A 20105-nucleotide genomic window follows, 5' to 3' on the forward strand; every position below is an offset into this window, starting at 1 on the left:
AACAGAAGCCCACCATTCCTAAAGGACCTCTGTCCTTTCAAATGATCTTCAGGGCCATTTCCCTAACCAGGTGTTGGTCCACGTCTGATCTGAGGGGCAGGGCCGGAGTTCCACGGCTTCACTGCCCTACCGCTCGCCCTCCAGTCCTGCTCGCCTAACAATCCAGCTTTGTCTTCTACTTGGGTGGGTAGAAGGGCTCCGTGCTGAGGGCCCCTAATGCCCCGCGGGCCCCCTCTGCTGGAAGATCCAGGTCCAGGGTGAACCGGGCTTTGAGGTGCGGAGCCATCTGGCAGGTAGAGCGACACTCGGCCAGGGTCAGGCTGCCGTCCAGGAGCTGGGCGTCTGTGTAAAGCCCCTGCTGCACCGGCGGCCACTTTAGAATGCTTTCCACCACGCACTTCAGCTCCAGCACAGTGCTTCACTCCTCGGCGGGCCGGAAAATGGTGATCTCGTGGCGATGAATCATCACGAACACTTCCATGGCAGTGAGTCGGCCAGCTTTGCCCTCAGCTTTTGGAAAAGAGAGTTTGGGTCCTGGGAGGACAGCTGTGGAGCCGCCGGAAGCGCTTTATTCCCCAACAAGGTACTAACGGCCCTCGGGTCAGTGAACCCCTCGGCTTCCCAGCATGCCTTGTGGACTCCCCGTGCCCCACCCGACCCCTCCCCCTAGCCCCAGCATCCTTCACGCGCACTCCCTCACCCGGTTGGGCGCCTTAGACTAGGTGCTGCTCACTGTCCACCGTCTTGGGTTTCGTTTTCTTCTGGGATCGTTGACTCTATGGAAAGCTAGGCCACCTTCCTGGTGCCAAGGTTGAGCCCCATTTTCTGTCTTGTCTTTTCAACCCCCCCTCCCCCTGCTCTCTTTTACAAGTATAATAGCATTTTACGTTTTGTCTATAAATGACTATTTTGTGGGGTTCCTGGCTGGCACAGTCAGAAGAGCATGCAACTCTTGATCTTGGGGCTGTGACTTCAGCCCCTTGTTGGGTGTAGAGATTACTAAAAATAAATAAACTTTTATAAATAAATAAGTGGCTGTTTTGTGACCTGGCTTTATTTTTTTTTCTCCTCAGCAGAGTAGGGTTTTTCCTTGATAGGTTTTCTTTTTCTTTGTCTTTGTCTTTCTTTCTTTCTTTCTTTTTTTAAGTGTTTATTCATCTAAGTAATCTTTACACACAACGTGGAGCTCAGACTCAGGACCTTGAGATCAAGAGTTGAATGCTCTTCTGACTGAGCTAGCCAGGTGCCCCTGTAGATTTTCTTTTATGATATTTAATGCTGCAGATGAAACATTTGAGTGACAGTAGCACACATAATTATGTTGAAAGTTAAGTTGCTGTGACTGACTTATTTTTTTTTTTTTTTTTGGTTTCAGCAATAGTTATGAATATATCCTTCCTGTTACAGTTTTGTCCTGTCTGGGATGATTTTTCTGGCACAATTCCTGGGTCAAAGGGCTTGTTTAAGGCTTCTTGATTGTCAGAAAGGTGCCAATTTACACTCCCCCAACCCCTAACAGTACATAGCAGCACCTGTTTCCAAAGTATTTCACAACACTCATTCTTTTAATTTGTATTTTAGTGAACTATTTTCCTATTATAGAGTTTTACTTAGGAAAATGCCAGAATCTTTTAAGGCAGTTCTGCATACTTATCCCATGCAACTTGTTATCCCAGCCCCTTAACAGAAGGCAGTGATAGTTATGAGCACACATTGGTTTGCTTTATGAACTAGATGTATCCCTAAGCCGAGCCAGAATGGAGACTTGATTATCTCTCTTGCATCCCCCACAAGCTTCCTTTTGGTCACAATACTTTAAAACTGATAATACTCTTCTCTTCTAGTTTTTTTTTTTTTTTAAGATTTTATTTATTTATTTGACAGAGAAACAGTGGGAGAGGGAACACAAGCAGGGGGAGTGGGAGACGGAGAAGCAGGCCTCCTGCCAAGCAGGGAGCCTGATACGGGGCTGGATCCCAGGACCCTGGGATCATGACCTGAGCCGAAGGCAGATGCTTAACAACTGAGCCACCCAGGTGCCCGTTCCCTTCTAGTTTAAATGCCCAAAGATCAGCAGAGAAACTGGCTAAGACTGATCACTTGAAGGACATTTTACTCCCAGAGAGATGGGTGGTTTTATTTTGTCAGAACATCCAGTAAAGTTGGACATTGAGACTATATAGCACCTCCATGTCGTGGCTGAGAAGACAAGCTCCTGACCTTCAGGGGTGTTCCCCTGGCAGTTGGGAGGTGTCTAGGCAATTCCAATGTTAAGAGCAGGACTGGAATGAGTTCTCAGCCCAGTATCCATCAGTTCTTAGTCTACTTAAAAAGCTTTCTTTTTTTTCAACAGCTCTTGTACCCTGGGGACTTAACTCTTCTCACCCAACTTTTATACTGGTGCCAGTTCAAGATCTGAGGCCAGGCTTGGCAGGATGGTGTTGAGAGAGGAGCTTTGAGCACAGGCCAGGGACTCCTGGTTCCATTGGATGTCTTTCTATGTAGTGCAGATACACAGAGCTCTGATTATTATTTCTCTAGAAGCAATCTCAAGTTACTAACTCCCTTTCCCAACAGTATTCTAGGAATTGTGTACTTAGGCTCAGTGCTGAAAGCTATCAGTTTATATTATAGAAATACCTAACTCTGCATCAGGTTCATTGGCTTTGTGATTCCAAATCTCTTGAATCTAAGGCAGTTAAATGACTTTAAGGTCCCAGGTGGGTGCAGAAGAACTATGTTTAGGTGTCTTTTCCAGTCTTAAGGTCTGAACTGTTGCCCCATGTGCTCATCAGTGCTCACCAACTTGCCCCGGAAAAAGTTTGACACAAGCCCATTCATGCCCCCATGACTTGGCCAGGATGTGTGGCCTTGTGGAGCTAGGCTACAGTCAGGAATGGGAATCAGCTTACTTCACTAGCTGTTAGAAGGTGGGGTAGAAGGGGATGAGTGATGATGAGACCTGGTTCAGATCAATTTCATTTAAAAACCAGTAATACAAGCCAGTGGTGCCAGGAAACATCTAGGAGGAAGTTGTAATGATCTGCCTCAGGGCTTACCGTTTGCCAGCCTCTCTGTGACTCATGGCTTGCAGAAAAAACTGCTCATGTTCCTACAGGTGCCTCCGCAAGTTCCCCTGGGCAGTTTAGCTTGTCAGTGAGGTGGCCATCCTCTGCCTCCCCCAATAAACCATGGTGCATCCCCTATAAAACAGTCCTTTCCTAATGCAAACTGAGCCAGCTCCCTATTAGGCTCTTTGGTCCTATGTATCTCTTTCTTGCTTTGGTGCTTCATCCCTCAGGTAAAGCATTTGGCTGTAGCTAACTCCTTGCCCACTTTGAGAAATGGTTTCTCTTTGGTGTAGGGAGAGGTGCAGAGTTAGAATCAGAAACTTAATTAGCTGTGAGTAGGCTAGAGGTGCCTTTTATTGAGGGCTTGCTGTGAGCTAGACATAGTGCCCAGTGCATATAAGCTTTATCTTATTTAATCCTCCAAATAATCTTTTGAGTTAAGTAGTATTATTTCCATTTTCAGATGAGGAAACAGCTTCCATATGCTCACACAATATGGATTTGAGCCCAGGTCTTTTAGACTTTAAATCCCATGCTCTTCACCATTTACCTGTCTTTAGGATTTGAAATCTGGTCCTACTGTTTCCTACCTAGGGGGCCTCATATACTTTACTTACTTCTCAGAAGCTGCTTCCTGAGGCATTTCAATTCTACGCAGCCTCTTGTTTTCTGCATTGTCAGAATGGGGGCAGTAATATTCACCTTGCAGGTTATTTTCTAAGGAATTGGATAGGAAAACATTTAGCTGGGTGTCTCAGGCAGAGTGGGTTGAAGCTTGTTCCTGCCTGCCTGACTCATGCCCCTAGATTGTGCTCTGTATCCAACTGAATGCAGGTTAGAGCTGATGGGGCCAGGCCCTCTGATGCAACTGGAATATGCAGCCTGAGTAGGAGGCACGTACACTTGGAGTGCATGACTATTGACTTCTCCTTGATTGTTGGCACTGTCCTGTCTAACAAAATGGATAGCCAACTACAAATATTTGGAACCATATGATAATGTAAATGTGCCAGCAACAGGACACTGAAGTGTCCTGTGCATTTTGTGGGGTGGGGCAGATTTTGTAGAAAAGAGGAGAGAGTTTCTGAGTTCCTGGCAGCTTTTAGAGTTTGGGGGATTAAGGCTTCTGATGGGGTGGGTCAGTCCATTAGCCTCTAGCTGTATAACCTGATAGGGGAAGATTGGAGAACTCCTAGTGTCTTGTTAAGGGAAACAACTAAACAAACTTATCTGGCCACCCCTCTGCTAGCTGAAGACCTTCCCTTAGGAAGAAGGCTGTTTTGAGAAAGGGAAACAGGACTGTTAATTTTTTTAAAGATTTATTTATTTATTTTAGAGAGCACAAGTGGGAGGGGCAGAGGGAGAGGGAAAGAGACTCTCAAGCCCGACTCCGAGCTGAGTGCAGAGCCCCATGTGTCTGGGGCTGGATTAAAAAAAAAAAAATTCAGTCTCACAACCCTGAGATCACCACCTGCGCTGAAATCAAGAGCCAGATCCTTAACCGACTGCTCCACCCAGGTGCCCCGGGACTGTTAATTTTTTTAATCAGTATTTGAATAGCTAATGCATTCATGCAGGTCAGAATTTAGAAGGGTATTCAATAAAAAAAAAAAAAAACTCATCCCTGGGACACCTGGGTGGCTCAGTCGGTTAAGCGTCTGCCTTCAGCTCAGGTCATGATCCCAGGGTCCTGGGATTGAGTCCCACATCGGGCTCCTTGCTCAATGGGGAGTCTGCTTCTCCCTCTGCCTGTCACTCCCCCTGCTTGTGCTCGCTCTCTCTGACAAATAATTAATTTAAAAAAAATCTCATCCCTGTTCCCTACCTGCTGGTTTTTCCACCTGTAAGCCTAGTTTTTTGGGTCACCTTCCAGAGGTATTTTTCAAATACAATTAAAAATACAAATGTTAGCGTATTAACATAGACTATATTGATCTATCTCATTTAAATTAATTGTATGTCTTAGAGATCTTTCCATATCAATACATAGGAGCTTCCTCATCATTTCAGCTTTTTGTGTGTGTGTGTGTGTGGCTGCATAGTGTTCTCTTGTATAGATGGTGTCATAATACAAAGTTCATCTCTTATTGATAGACATTGAGATTGGGGTTTTGCTATTACAATTACAATCAATGCATCGTTGAATAGTCTAGTAGAAAAATGACTTTGGAAAAGAGGCTGTATCTTGTACAAATTTAAAGGTACTTGAGGATAGACGCTTGTTTCCTGATGCCTCCCTAGTTTCTAGAAGAATGTTAGGCACTTAGGAAGCACTCAAGTAGCTCTTGAATCAACCACTATGTTGAGGAACCTGGCTTTAGAATCTGAATACCCTGGGTTCTATCTCCGCCTTACGCTCACTAGCTATATGACCTTGGGCTATCCTCACCTCTGAACCTCAGCTTCCTGGTGTGTTATAAGAGTCTGTGTAAGCTTCTGGGGTTCACAAATTTGTGGTTTGGAGTTTTATCTTATTTGATGTTCAGGATGGCTCTGTGAAGTCTAATTTCCATCTTCCAAATGAGAAAACCTAAATTCCTAATAATTGGTTCAATTTCTGCATCAGTATATTGATGTTTCCAACTAACAGCATTGAGGGGCCTTTGTATGCATCCTTAATACACTTTTAAGGTATGCTCAGTCATCTAAGGGGTTTTAGGTATTCCCTTTAAGCTTTTCTTATTCTTATTACATCAAGGAGCAAGTGTGTTTGGTCCTACTACTCTTGAATTACTCTAATAGCATGCATCTCTCCTTTTAAGCCAAGGGAAAGCAGGCCTCAGGCACAAAACCTGAGCAAACAATTGATTCTGAGACCCAGAGAATTCAAGTGCCTTACCCAGGATCACCAAGCAAGTTAATGTCAGTGCCTACAGGGGTCTCTGTGTCCATTAACTTCATCAAAGGCAGACCCTGACATGCATTCTATTCATCAGTCCTTTACTTGTTTTGTTTTTTTAAGATTTTTTATTTGACAGAGACAGACACAGCGAGAGCAGGAAACAAGCAGGGGGAGTGGGAGAGGGAGAAGCAGGCTTCCCGCTGAGCAGAGAGCCCGATGTGGGGCTCGATCCCAGGACCCTGGGATCATGACCTGAGCTGAAGGCAGATGCTTAACGACTGAGCCACCCAGGCGCCACAACTTAGTCACCTCTTTTAAAGCCTCTGTCTCCACATACAGTCACATTTGGAGGTACTAGGGGTTAGGACTTCATATGAGTTTGGTGGGGAGAACGACACAATTCATATTAAGAGAAAAATCTGACAGAAAAATTTTTAAAAATTGCTGGTAACCCCAGTCGTTGGAAATTTTCATTTCCTTTTAGTCTTTTTTTTTTTTTAAGATTTTTTATTTATTTATTTGTGAGAGAGAGAATGAGAGACAGAGAGCAGGAGAGGGAAGAGGGTCAGAGGGAGAAGCAGACTCCCCGCTGAGCAGGGAGCCCGATGTGGGACTCGATCCCGGGACTCCAGGATCATGACCTGAGCCGAAGGCAGTCGCTCAACCAACTGAGCCACCCAAGCACCCTCCTTTTAGTCTTTTGAAATGTGCATAGTTGCATATATTACATAGGCCTTTCTACATTCTGCTTACTTTCTTTCACTTCATAGCATAAGAATTTTCCTAGATAACTTACAAACTCAACTATAAATATCATTTTGCATAGTTGGATAAATAACCCATGGAGTAAGCGTTCCATAGATTATTTAACGGTTGCTCTATATTAAGGTGATTTAACCTTTGCCATATATCATTCCTGGCCCTTTTAGCCCTCGGGCAAAGCCAGAATCCTCAGAAGATGGGTCTCTACAGCTGTGTGCAGGATGCAAAGGGTCACCTTGGGAGTCTCGCTGCCTCCAGGGCCCTCTGGAGCTGACTCAGGCCTAGATCCCTCCTTCCCCTCCTACTGGCCAAGCCTCCCTTCTTCCGCCTTCCATTCACTGACCCCTCTTTGCAAAGATGAGCCATGTCTTAACTTCATTCACTTAGATTAGTTGTGCCTGTTTTTGAACCTCATGTCGGTGCAGTCATACCTAGGTCCTCTCTTACATCTGGCCTCTGTTATTCAGCAGTAGGTTTGTAAGATTCATCCACATCATCATCTGTTGTTGTGGTTGATTAATTTCATTATGTGAATATACCATGGTGTTTCTGTCCATTCTGCCCTGATTGACCTTCGGGCTGTTTCCAGTTTTTCACTATTAGAAACAGTGCTGCTATGAACACTAAAACATATGCCTTCAGGTGAGTGTGTCTGTTTGTTGGGTCTCTACCGCAAAGTGGAATTGCTAGGTCTTGGGGAATGTGTATATTTAGCTTTGGTAAATACTACCCAACAGTTTTCCAAAATGACTCTTCTGTTTTACACTCCCACATCAGACTTCTGCTGTTTTTTCTTATTGCAATAAAAGATGCATAACATAAAGTTGACCATTTTAACCATTTTAAAGTAAATAATTCAGTGGTGTTAAAGCACATCCACAGTGTTGTGCAACCAGCATCATAATCCATCTCCAGAACTTTTTCATCGTCCCGAACAGAAGCTCTGTACCCATTGGACAGTTAACTCCACATTTGCCCCTTTCTTCAGCCCCTGGTAACCTCTGGTCTACCTTCTCTCTCTCTCTCTCTTTTTTTTTTTTTTTTTTAAGATTTTATGTATTTATTTGACACAGAGACACAGAGAGAGGGAACACAGGCAGGGGAGTGGGAGAGGGAGAAGCAGGCTTCCTGCCGAGCAGAGAGCCCGATGCAGGGCCCGACCTCAGGACCCTGGGATCATGACCTGAGCTGAAGGCAGACGCTTAACAACTGAGCCAGCCAGGCGCCCCTAGTCTACCTTCTCTCTTAACTATTCTAGGTACCTCGCATACACGGAATCCTACGGTATTTGTCCTTTTGTGACTGGCTTATTTCACTTACCGTGATGTTTGCAAGGTTCGTCCATATTGTAGCATGTGTCAGAATGATATTACTTTTGTAAGCTGAATAGTGTTCTGTTGCATGGATATACCACATTTTGCTTATCCGTTCATCTCTTGATGAACTTGGGTTGTTGGCACCTTTCAGCTACTGTGAAGAATGATACTATGGAAATTAGTCTACGGGTATCTGTTTGTGTTCCTGCTTTCAATTCTTTGGAGTATACACCTGGAAATAGAGCTGCTGGATCATACGACAGTGCTGTTTACCTTTTGAGGAGTCACCAAACTGTTTGACACGGCAGCCGCGCCATTTCACCTTCCCAATGCCAGAGGGTTCCAATTTCTTCCCATCTGGCCAGCACTTGTTATCCCCCCACCCTTTTTAAGATAGTTTTCCGGGAGCCTGGGTGGCTCAGTTGGTTAAGCAACTGCCTTCGGCTCAGGTCATGATCCTGGAGTCCCGGGATCGAGTTCCACATCGGGCTCCCTGCTCAGCGGGGGGTCTGCTCCTCCCTCTGACTCCCCCCTCTCGTGCTCTCTCTATCTATCTCATTCTCTCTCTCAAAATAAATAAATAAAATCTTTAAAAAAAAAAAAAGATAGTTTTCCTAGTGGCTGTGAAGTGGTATCACATTGCACTTTTGATTTGCATTTCCCTAATAGCTCATTGGTTCTGAGCATCTTTTCATAGGCTTATTGGCCATTTGTGTATCTTCTTGGACAATTGTCTTTTCAGGTCCTTTGATTTTTGATGTTGAATTTTAGGAGTTGTTTTTATATTCTGGATATTTATCATTTAGAATTCTACTTTTGTAGGGGTGCCTGGGTGGCTCAGTTGTTAAGTGTCCAACTCTTGGTTTTGACTCAGGTCATGATCTCAGGGTTATGAGTTCAAGCCTTGCATTGGGCTCTGCGCTGGGCATGGAGCCTACTTTAAAAAAAAAAATAGAACTCTACTTTTTAATATTATACTCATATACTGTTTGAATGCTTTGTCATGTTCACATTACTTTTGTAGTTAAAAAAACAAACTCATCTGTTGGGATGCCTGGTAGAGCATGTGACCCTTGGTCTTAGGATTGTGAATTTGAGCCCCACGTTGGGTGTAAAGATTACTTAAAAATAAAATCTTAAAAAAAAATCATGTTATTCTTCCTTATTTGGAGGAAGGATTTTTTTTTTAAAGATTTTATTTATTTATTTAATTGACAGAGAGAGAGAGAGAGACAGAGAGGGAACACAAGCAGGGGGAGTGGGAGAGGGAGAAGCAGGCTTCCCGCTGAGCAGGGAGCCCGATGTGGGGCTCGATCCCGGGACCCTGGGATCACGACCCGAGCCGAAGGCAGTCACTTAACCAACTGAGCCACCCAGGCGCCCCAGGATTTTTTTTTAAAGATTTTATTTATTGGGGTGCCTGGGTGGCTCAGTCGTTAAGCATCTGCCTTCAGCTCGGGTCATGATCCCAGGGTCCCAGGATCGAGCCCCGCATCGGGCTCCCTGCTCCGCGGGAAGCCTGCTTCTCCCTCTCCCACTCCCCCTGCTTGTGTTCCTTCTCTGGCTGTCTTTCTCTCTGTCAAATAAATAAAATCTTAAAAAAAAAAAAAAGATTTTATTTATTTATTTGAGAGAGAGAGAGCATGAGAGGGGGGAGGGTCAGACTCCCTGTTGAGCAGGGAGCCCAACGTGGGACTCAGTCATGCGACTCCAGGATCATGACCTGAGTCGAAGGCAGTCGCTTAACCAACTGAGCCACCCAGGCGCCCAGGATTTTTTTTATTTTTTAAGTAATCTCTGCACCCAACATGGGGCTCAAACTCACAGCCCTGAAATCAGGAGTTGCATGCTCTGCCGACTGAGCCAGCCAGGTGCCCCAAGGAAGAACTTTTTTAAACAATCATCATCATAGAGGAAGAAAGGAGTGGCAGCAACAGGGGGAGAAAATAAACCCATTATCATCATCTGAGACTAAAGGACAATTTCTCAAAAAAGGACAGTTGGGAGGCCTCACGCTGGCATTTCTGTGGCGCAGCCCTGTCCCCGTGGGCCTTGTCCTGCTGCAGCCTACTGGTGTCTGGGCCAGCATCAGGGAACCACGGGGCCAGAGCATGGTGCTGAGGGGCCCAGGTGTGCCCTCAGGTGGCCTCTTTTCATGCTTTGGCCACAAGGAAGAGTGGGTAAGAACACTCTCTAGCGAATACCTTGGAGTCAGACCGATGCGGCTTCTGAACCTCAGTTTTCTTATCTTTGAAAAGAAGCTAATACCTACCTTGGTGGTTAAGGTAGTTGTAGGGATGAAATGGGCCCAGTCTCTGGCTTGGTGAATGGTAGTTAGCACCTCAGAGTGCTTATTTAAAGGTTGGCTAACCGGGGGGGGGGGGCGGGGGGGTTTGTCCAGAGGGAGCATGATAAACTAAAACAGCTAGAGGTTGTCAAGAATGATTTGTGTGGGGCGCCTGGGTGGCTCAGTTGGTCAAGTGACTGCCTTCGGCTCAGGTCATGATCCTGGAGTCCTGGGATCGAGTCCCACATCGGGCTCCCTGCTCAGCGGGAAGTCTGCTTCTCCCTCTGACCCTCTTCCCTCTCGTGCTCTCTGTCTCTCATTCTCTCTCTCACAAATAAATAAATAAAATCTTTAAAAAAAAAAAAAATGATTTGTGTGGGTAACCTAACCAGGTAGCAGGATGCCTATTGCATGTAGGTAGACTCATGGTCTTCTGAAATGCTGAAAATCTCCTGCCTCCAGCTATGATCTTGGGTTTACCTCGTGTCTCATGAGGCCATCTGGGGCTGATGGGCTGAATGCCTATGATCTTGATTCTTTGGTGTCATGAAGAAAGAAAGGGGCTTGGCCCACAAACCACAAAGTGATCCTCCCTCTTGAGACCAAAGTTGGAAGCCCCATCTGAAATTCGTATTTACTTGATCACAATGGAGACCAAAACCAGGTCTCCTTCTGGCTTGGAACAGTCCTTGATCCAGTCAGAGGGCGGTTGTCAGGTGTTGCTTCCCCGGAGTAGCCTCCAGAAGTCACCTCCCTAATATTCTCTTTCTTCCTTCCCCACAGGGATTTGCATAGACTGCCCTGAGCAAGAGTCAGCCCCGCTTAGCACTGATGGTGATTTCACTGTGCCGAATGATAGAACAGTCCAGGTAAAACACCACAATGTTCTCCATGAATGCCCAGCTTGCTGCTGGCCCTCAGTTGCCCACAGCTTACAACCTCCCACTAGGGGCGCCAGAGAGTCAGGCCCGTGGGGCAAAGAACTGCCCTGGCCCAGTGCCCTTTGCCCCTGGGATTCCCTTTCCCACCTCCCTTTCCTTCTTTCCCATATCATCTGGCTAAACCCCAAGGGAAGATGATTCCAACACTGGGCTGCCAATCCCATGAGCCTCGGGGAAGACAGACCTAAGGAACTCAGCCACATTTCTTAGAATTTTTTGAAGAGCTAATGTATCCACATGATTCAAAAATTTAAAAATATTGAGTTACACAATGAATAACCTTTGTTTCTATGCATCTATCTAATGCCCTGTCCAAGACACAGATAACCGGGCGCCTGGGTGGCTCAGTTGGTTAAGCAACTGCCTTCAACTCAGGTCATGATCCTGGAGTCCTGGGATCGAGTCCCGCGGCAGGCTCCTGCTCAGCAGCGAGTCTGCTTCTCCCTCCGACCCTCCCCCTTCTCATGTGCTCTCTCTCCCTCATTCTCTCTCTCAAATAAATAAATAAAATCTTTAAAAAAAAAAAAAGACACATAACCACTGTTACCAGTTTTTTCCTTCTAAAGTTTCTTTATATATTCTATATTTATTTATATTAAACATATTATATATGTTAAATATTTTATATACAGATACACAGACTCTTTTTCCTTCTCTTTTATGCAAAAGCTAGCATACTATTCACATGTCTGGACCTTCTTTCTGCACTTAAAAATACATCGATATACTGCCTGTCCCCTTCTCACAGGTAACCCTGTCATTAGTTTCTTTTGTATTTGCCCCCATACTTTATGTGTGAGCCACTATGAATACAGTCTTATTTTCCTACCCTTTCACACAAAAGATGATACGTATTAGCTATGTTAAGTTGTTAAGTAAAATACTAAACTACATTATAGTTTAGTATACCTTGTTCTTTTTCATTTAACAGCGTATATCAAAGATCTTTCCTGTCAGCACATAGACTTCCTCATTTTTAGAGCTGTATAGCAGTCCCAGTAGATAGAAGTACTATAATGTGTATTTAGTTGGTTCTCTCTAAATGAACACTTAGGATTATTTTCAATTTGCCTTTTGTAGTAAAGCCATTTAGGTCTCTCTACTCACCCTTTAATAACTTCTGTAAGTGAGAGGATGTTGGGTGGTTTCCAGCTGTTTGTGTGTCTGGTTAAGGGGTCTTCTCTCCTTGCAGGAAAGGAAAGCATTGAAGATCTCCCCATCCAACCATATCTTGCGAAGACGCAAGAGAGAATGGGTGGTTCCACCAATATCTGTCGCCGAGAATGGCAAGGGCCCCTTCCCCCAGAGGCTGAATCAGGTATGACTGCGCCTTCTCCCTACAGTCATTGGTGGCTGCAGGGACCCTCATCCAAAGGCCTGCCAATGAGGTTTCTTGCTCCTGGAAGCCTCTGTAATGGGAGCGGGTTCTGATAAGGCAGTGCCTCTCCACCCCTCCCCACCTTTCTTGCGGTCCTGAGATAGTTGAGAATTTGTCAGCTGCCATTTTCTTTTGCTTCCAGCTCAAATCTAATAAGGACAGAGGCACCAAGATTTTCTACAGCATCACAGGGCCTGGAGCAGACAGTCCCCCTGAGGGTGTCTTCACCATAGAGAAGGAAACAGGCTGGTTGTTGTTGAATAAGCCACTGGACCGGGAGAAGATTGCAAAGTATGAGGCAAGTAACCTGTAGCATCCAACAAGAAGCAGGGCCCCGGGGCCAGGTGGGGAGGGGGGCCAGGCTGACCTCACACCTGTGCACCCACAGCTCTTTGGCCATGCTGTATCAGAGAATGGTGCCTCAGTGGAAGACCCCATGAACATCTCCATCATTGTCACAGACCAGAACGACCACAAACCCAAGTTCACCCAGGATGTTTTCAGAGGGAGCGTCTTGGAAGGGGTACTACCTGGTAAGAGGACTGTGGTGGGGGGGTTATAGATGGAGAGGTCTGCTGGGTCCAGACCTAGCCTTGGGTCAACTTTTAGAACCATCTGGAGGTCAGACCAGACCCCTAAATGCTAGAAGAACCCTCCATACCCGATTTCCTCAGCTGTGCATCACATTACCTGGGATCATCTTAAAAATTTAGATTCTCCCACTCCATCCCAAGATCCCTGAACAAGAGTGATCCTAGAGTACAGCCTGGAATCTGTATATTTAAAAATTTCCCAGAAGCTTCAGATGATCAGCCAGGTTTGGGAACCACTAGTTTTAGAGCTACAAAGGTATAGATTTGAATCTCGATTTGCCTCTTTACCTGTGACCCTGGACAAGTTCTTGACTTCTGGGCCTCAAACTTCACATCTGAAAATGGGAACAAAGGGGACACCTGGGTCACTCAGTCGGTTGATTGTCCAACCCTTGATTTCAGCTCAGGTCGTGATCTCAGGGTCCTGGGATTGGGCCCCTCGTCAGGCTTTGTGCTCAGCACGGAGTCTGCTTGTCCCTCCCCCTCTGCTCCTCCCCCTGCTTGTTCTCTCTCTCTCTCAAATAAATAAAATCTTGAAAGAAAAGAAAAAGAAAGGAAGGAAGGAAGGAAGAAAATAGGAACAATGTCTCCTGTAAAGAATTGTGAAGATTAGATAAAACAGCCTCCAAGACAGATGCCGGTGGGGTGGTGTTCTCCTGTTCCCTTCCTCTCTGAGTTGTGGAGAATCCGAGAAGTGTGAGTTGGTTAGGCTGCCAATACAGACATCCCCCAAAGAACAACAGTACCTTAAGTGAGATGGAACCTTATTTTCTCCTTATATTCAAGAAGCCTGGAGGTGGACAATCAAGGCTGGAATGGTACTTTAAAACATGGGAGGGGCGCCTGGGTGGCTCAGTCGGTTGGGCGTCTGCCTCCGGCTCGGGTCATGATCCCAGGGACCTGAGATCGAGCCCTGCATCAGGTTCCCTGCTCCGCGGGAAGCCTGCTTCTCCCTCTCCCACTCCCCCTGCTTGTGTTCCCTCTCTCGCTGTGTCTCTGTCAAATAAATAAATAAAATCTTTTTAAAAAATAAATAAAACGTGGGAGACCTAGGCCCCTTTTCTCTCATTGCTCTGCTATTTAGGCTTTATTTCCAAGATTACCTCGTGGTTGCTGCTAGAACTCCAGCTGTTACACCTGGAAGGGGTGGGGGTGTGGAGATTAAGCCCCATCCTCAGAAAAGCACTTCCGCCGAAGTTATATATCCTGTTCGTCAAAATTTAGTCTCAAGACCATAGTGGCAAGAAGGGATGGGAAATAGATAGTCTTTGTTCCAGGCAGGACTGTGCTCAGCTTAAAATGATTGAGGATTTTGTTTCTAAAAAAGCGGAGAATGGAAAACGGACACCAGCTAGCTGTCTGCCACAAAGTGGAATACAAGTCCAAGCCGATGAGCAGGGTGGAGCCTCTCACAGTTCCAGAAGTGGGCAAGGCTGGGACTAGAGCAGGGAAGGAAGGATGCTCACCCAGTCCTTCTGCCCTCTAGGCACTTCTGTGATGCAGGTGACAGCCACCGATGAGGACGATGCCGTCAACACGTACAATGGGGTGGTTGCTTACTCTATCCACAGCCAAGAGCCAAAGGACCCTCATGACCTCATGTTCACTGTCCACCGGAGCACGGGCACCATCAGTGTGATCTCCAGTGGCCTGGACCGGGAGGTGAGTGGCTCCTACCCAGGCTTGCTCAGGCTGGGGCCTGATGCTCAAGAGCAGGAGCCCCTGTCCATGGTCGCTGTTGTGTTCCCGTGTTGATGTCCCACAGCTCTCTGGAGCCAGCTGCATGGTGCCAAATGGTCTCGTTAGGCTGAGGAGGCAGCTGTAAAATGCAGGCGTTTGATATTTTCTGTAGATTTTCTCATTTCCTCTCAGAATGACTTACGTAGCATGCACGTTGCCCAGAATTGTCCCTTGTGTGCTACAAAGTAGAGTTAGCTCCAAGGATATTGGAGTTGCCTACTGTTTCCTAATTAATACCTTTGCCCAAATCCCCACTCAGAGCTTCCATTCTGCATCAGCCCAGGGTCAGGGGGCAATGCCCAGACTCCACCGCCGGTTGGCCCAAGAGAACCGTCGGGGTCTGCATTTCCCCTCCCCCTCCCCTGTTTGCCTCTGTTCTTCCCTGTGGTGGGTGAGCAGTGGGGCAGGGATTCAAGAGGACACTGTGAGAAGGGGAGACATTCCTCGTCCCTCCACATACATCCAGGGCTATGCCTCTGGGAGCCCAGACTGAGGGACCCCTCAGCCTGAACTCTCCTTTTCTCCCCAGAGAGTCCCCGAGTACACACTGACCATCCAGGCAACAGACATGGATGGGGATGGTTCTACCACCACCGCAGTGGCCATAGTAGAACTCCTCGATGCCAATGACAATGCTCCTGTGTTTGATCCTCCAAAGGTAAGTGCCCTTTCAATCCTTCTTCCCTCAGTAGATGATGAAGGACTCAGGTTTTCCTTTCTAATGGAACTCTGGAACCAGCTCACGTTGCTTCCAGTCCCGCCCCACCACTTACTAGCTGTGTGACCAGAGACAAATTACCTAACCTCTTTGTGCCCCATTTCCTAATCTGTGAAGTGGAGGTAATAATATTAACCTGTTGCATTGTTCTGAGTTTTAAAAGGCATAATCTCTGTACAGTTCATAACACAATCCCTGGTACATAAGTGCTCAATATGAAAAATCCTCACTGAGGGGCGCCTGGCTGGCTCGGTTGGTAGAGCATGTGACTCTTGGTGTCATGAGTTCAAGCCCCTCCTTAGTGTTAAGAGTTTACAGAAAGAAAGAGAGAGAGGGAGGGAGGGAGGAAGGAAGGAAGGAAAGAAAGAGAGAGAGAGAGAGAGAAAGAAAATCCTTGTTGGTATGAACACTTAGAATTTGCCTCATACCTGTACGTGCCCACCTTCACCCCGTGACTGCTCTGGGTCACCTCCAGCGACAGAGGACTCAGGGCCAATCAAGATGACACCCATCCACCCCCCTTCCATCTTTAGATAACTCTGGCTACCGAACATTATTTTGGCTTGATTAAAAATTTGCTCTGAGCAGCTGAGTTCCCAGTGTTTGCCACCTGTTCCAGAATTTCCAAAAATGTTCCTGACCCGTGCCGTACAGCAATCAGGCCCCTAGTCCTTCTTGCCACCCTCCTCGTACCCTTCTGATTTCAGCTAGATGGCCACACGTGGCAGGGTTTAGGGCACCCAGATCCCAGTGAGATTCCTGGAATATTTTGGCCCTGGATATAGGAAAAGCCGGCCCATGATCCCTATGGCCTGTCCCAGCAGCTGTGAGGACATTCTGCATCTGTGTGTGCCCTGAAACCCTGGTGTGTGGGTTGGGTGGTCCCAGGAAGAGTGAGTTGCATGGAGGATCCACAGCTGGCGAAGAGTGGAACAGTCTCAGGACGGGTGATCAGTCTCTACTCTGACGATGCTGTGCTTCCCGCACTGACAGTACGAGGCCCGTGTACCCGAGAACACGGTGGGCCATGAGGTGCAGAGGCTGACGGTGACTGACCTGGATGCCCCCAACTCACCAGCATGGCGCACCACCTACCGCATCTTGGAAGGTGATGACGGGGACCATTTTACCATCACCACCCACCCCGAGAGCAACCAGGGCATCCTGATGACCAGAAAGGTGAGTCAGTTTGGGCTTTAGACAGGGGTCACCCCTGGGGCAGTCAAGTCTACAGCCCCCAGGACAGGGCGGTGGACCACATGCCTTGGGATACCTGCTTTGGAACATTCACCAGGGAGTGCACCAGGCCCGTGGCTTCTGACACTTACCCATCCCTCTCGTGTTAGGGAATGGATTTGTTCAAAGTAAATCTTACCGAGGGACTCAATTCATAATACCGGGGAGAGTCACTGATCTGATGGAGGCAGAGGAATGGAGCCCCTCCTCCCAGATCCTGGTGTCCGGTGGCTGCCCCCAGTTAGTCTTCCCACACAGAGGGTCTCTGTTTTGTTGGAATTCTTGCTAGTTTTGTGTTTAATCCATAATACATATCTAGGTTTTTGCATAGTAAAATGTTCAAAGTTACTTAGTAGTTAGATGCTTGCTTCTCACAAAGTCTTTGAATAAAATTGATGCTTTAAGAAGATGGGCCTAATTTTTTTTGATTTCTTTTACCTCCTGGTTTATTATGAAAAATGGCCAGGGGCACCTACGTGGCTCAGTTGGTTAAGCAGGTGCCTTCGGCTCAGGTCCCTGGGATCAAGCCCTGCATTGGGCTCCCAGCTCAGCAGGGAGTCTGCTGGTCCCCCTGCTTGTGCTTTCTCTCTCTCTCCAAAATAAATAAAATCTTAAAAAAAAAAAAAAAGAATGGCCTAGTTTGAGAAGCAGGGTTTTATATAATACTTTAACGACTATCTCCTTGCAACAAAAACTTTGTAATGCCCTTGTTATATTGTGAAATTAATTTTATTTATAATAAGTTATAACTTACACAATTTCTGGAAAAATAGAATGTCATAACTGTGAAATAAAGGAGAATTTTACAAGAAGAGTTGCTGATAATAAGATGTTTCTATATGTAAGTTTTGGGGTGCATACTAGAAAACATAATGAGGTAGTCAGTTACGTGTGTCTCTTTGTGGAATTGTCCAAATGTAGTGGATACTGCATGTCACTCAGGCAGCTCAGGTGTACCACAAGTCATACCAATGTCTCTACACAACAGCAAATACACAACTTGTAGGAAAGGCCTGGACAAATCAAATTACAAGCTCCCCTCAGAAGTTACATTCCTGGAAAAGTCAGTATATATTAAAACAACACCAAAAACTTAGTTTATATGTAAAACAAGTAATTATAAACAGATTTTTCACACCCATGAATACATGAATGTCCAAGGGGCTATTGGCAAGTCACATGGCCTGGGGGACAGTTCTTTGTGTCCCTGCCCCAGCCTATAAATGCCAACATCATCCCCAATCATTATGACAACCAGAAAGGCCTTCACAAGTTTCTACAATAGCCCCTAGGGGACCACCACCCCACTGGGAACCATCTCTAAGGCTTACTGGTCTGGGGTGGTCTGAGAGGCCCTACAAGACACTCAGAAAGGGCAGGAGGATGGGGAGCCTGGGTGGCTCCGATGGTTAAGCATCCAATTCTAGATTTCAGCTCAGGTCATGATCTCAGGGTTGTGAGATCGAGTCCCACATCAAGCTCAGCACTGGGCATGGAGCCTGCTTAAGATTCTCTCTTTCCCGCTCCCTCTCCACCCCCTCAAAAAAAAAAAAAAAAAGTGCAAGAGGTTTTATGGAAAGGACAACATTTCTTTTTTTAAAGATTTATTTATTTTAGAGAGAGAGGTGTGGCAGAGGGAGAGAGAGAAACTCGAGCAGACTGAGCATCAAGCACAGAGCTCAGTGCAGGTCTCCACATGGGGCTCGATTTCACAACCCTGAGATCACATCTGGAGACAAAACCAAGAGCTGGGTGCTTAACCAACTGCACCCCTGGAAGGATGGCATTGTTGATGCCGGGAGCCTCCAGCCCCTCACCGTGGGCCCTTTCTTTCTGACATCACAGCACTGCATAAGTCCTCCTCACACACTGGCGGCTCAGGTCCTCCTTCCTCTTCTCTCTCAGGGCTTGGACTTCGAGGTCAAAAACCAGCACGTTCTGTATGTTGAAGTGACCAACGAGGCTCCCTTTGTGGTGAAGCTCCCAACCTCCACAGCCACCGTAGTGGTCCACGTGGACGATGTGAACGAGGCACCTGTGTTCGTCCCACCCTCCAAAGTCATCGAGGTCCAGGAGGGCATCTCTGTCGGGGAGCCTGTCTGCACCTACACTGCGCAGGATCCTGACAAAGGGAGTCAGAAGATCAGGTAACCAGGAGCTGGGCTCAGATGCATCCAAAAGCACTGGTAGTATTGGATGGGCTATTTATTATGGTCAGTGTTTGTTCTAATTACCATAAAGATTGCTACATATTTTGAACATCACCCCTGCACAGGGCCTTCCCTTCCTACCCTTCCCAAGGCTAAGGACTTTAAGAAGAGATCCAGGGGAGCAGGTATAGCCACTCTCTCTCATGTGTCCCTGCTGGGCTCCCATTTAGGGGTGAGATGCATTTTTCATGTGATCCTGCCTCGGAGCCCCAAGTCCCATGACACCATCTGCCAGTTGGAATGAGTAGGCTTTGAATGATAACCAGAATTCTAAGTATTCTGGGTATGATTCTTCTCAACTTTTCCATCCCAGCTACCACATCCTGAGAGACCCAGCAGGGTGGCTAGCAATGGACCCAGACAGTGGGCAGGTCACTGCCACGGGGATCTTAGACCGTGAGGATGAACAGTTTGTGAAGAACAATGTCTACGAAGTCATGGTCTTGGCTACAGATGATGGTGAGAGCTTCCTTCCAACCCCTCCACTTGGGTACCTTTGGAGCCCAAGGCATAGCATATCCCGTCCCCAGACAGTATGGTGTCAGAGAGGGGTGTCAGCAAAGCAATCTAGAGGGTCAAGGGAAACTTGCAGAGGAGACTTCTAAGACTAGGATTGGCTGGCTCTGGTTTCCCTAAGACCCAAGTGTTAGGAGAAAGACTTATTTCAGCCCAAGTGTGGGGTTCACTGACCCCTAGATTGGCCTGTTGGTTTCCCCTTGTGATTGGATTAGAAGGGCCTGCCTGGAAGATGGCATGATTGATTAGTGATGTCACACCATGACAGAGCTGGGGGTTGTGATGTGATTTGACATCTCTGCTTGACCCAGCAAAGCAAGGCCTGGAAGCAGGCGAGAAGTCACGGTAGGACTGTGAAAAGAGCCACCCCTAAAGCGCATCAGCCCTGAGGTGGCCAGTAGGTTTCTCTCTGGGATAGATTGGCAGTGGCTGTAACTGCTAGGATCGGTTGGGAAAACCTGCTGAGAATGAAGGCATGATTGTCATGGATTTGCC

General features: G+C 46.7%; 1 protein-coding gene across 2 annotated transcripts in view; it reads left to right on the top strand.

The window, feature by feature from the left end:
* The window catches only part of CDH3 (cadherin 3), a 45222-nt gene that overhangs the window by 14481 nt on the left and 10636 nt on the right, over positions 1-20105 (top strand). Inside the window, exons 4-12 of one of the 2 annotated variants that reach the window (XM_028095947.2) lie at positions 11062-11147; positions 12412-12537; positions 12740-12895; positions 12986-13130; positions 14677-14852; positions 15460-15588; positions 16642-16827; positions 18790-19031; positions 19408-19553. In XM_028095947.2, coding sequence (XP_027951748.1) covers positions 11062-11147; positions 12412-12537; positions 12740-12895; positions 12986-13130; positions 14677-14852; positions 15460-15588; positions 16642-16827; positions 18790-19031; positions 19408-19553 — 1392 coding nt within the window. Of the gene's footprint in view, positions 1-11061; positions 11156-12401; positions 12538-12739; positions 12896-12985; positions 13131-14676; positions 14853-15459; positions 15589-16641; positions 16828-18789; positions 19032-19407; positions 19554-20105 lie in introns of both variants that reach the window. The other variant, XM_028095950.1, reaches the window with a different exon arrangement.

Source organism: Eumetopias jubatus, unplaced genomic scaffold (assembly GCF_037043125.1).
Source record: "Eumetopias jubatus isolate StellerSeaLion01/CBP00866 unplaced genomic scaffold, mEumJub1_p1.0 scaffold_10, whole genome shotgun sequence".
NCBI lineage: Eukaryota > Metazoa > Chordata > Mammalia > Carnivora > Otariidae > Eumetopias > Eumetopias jubatus.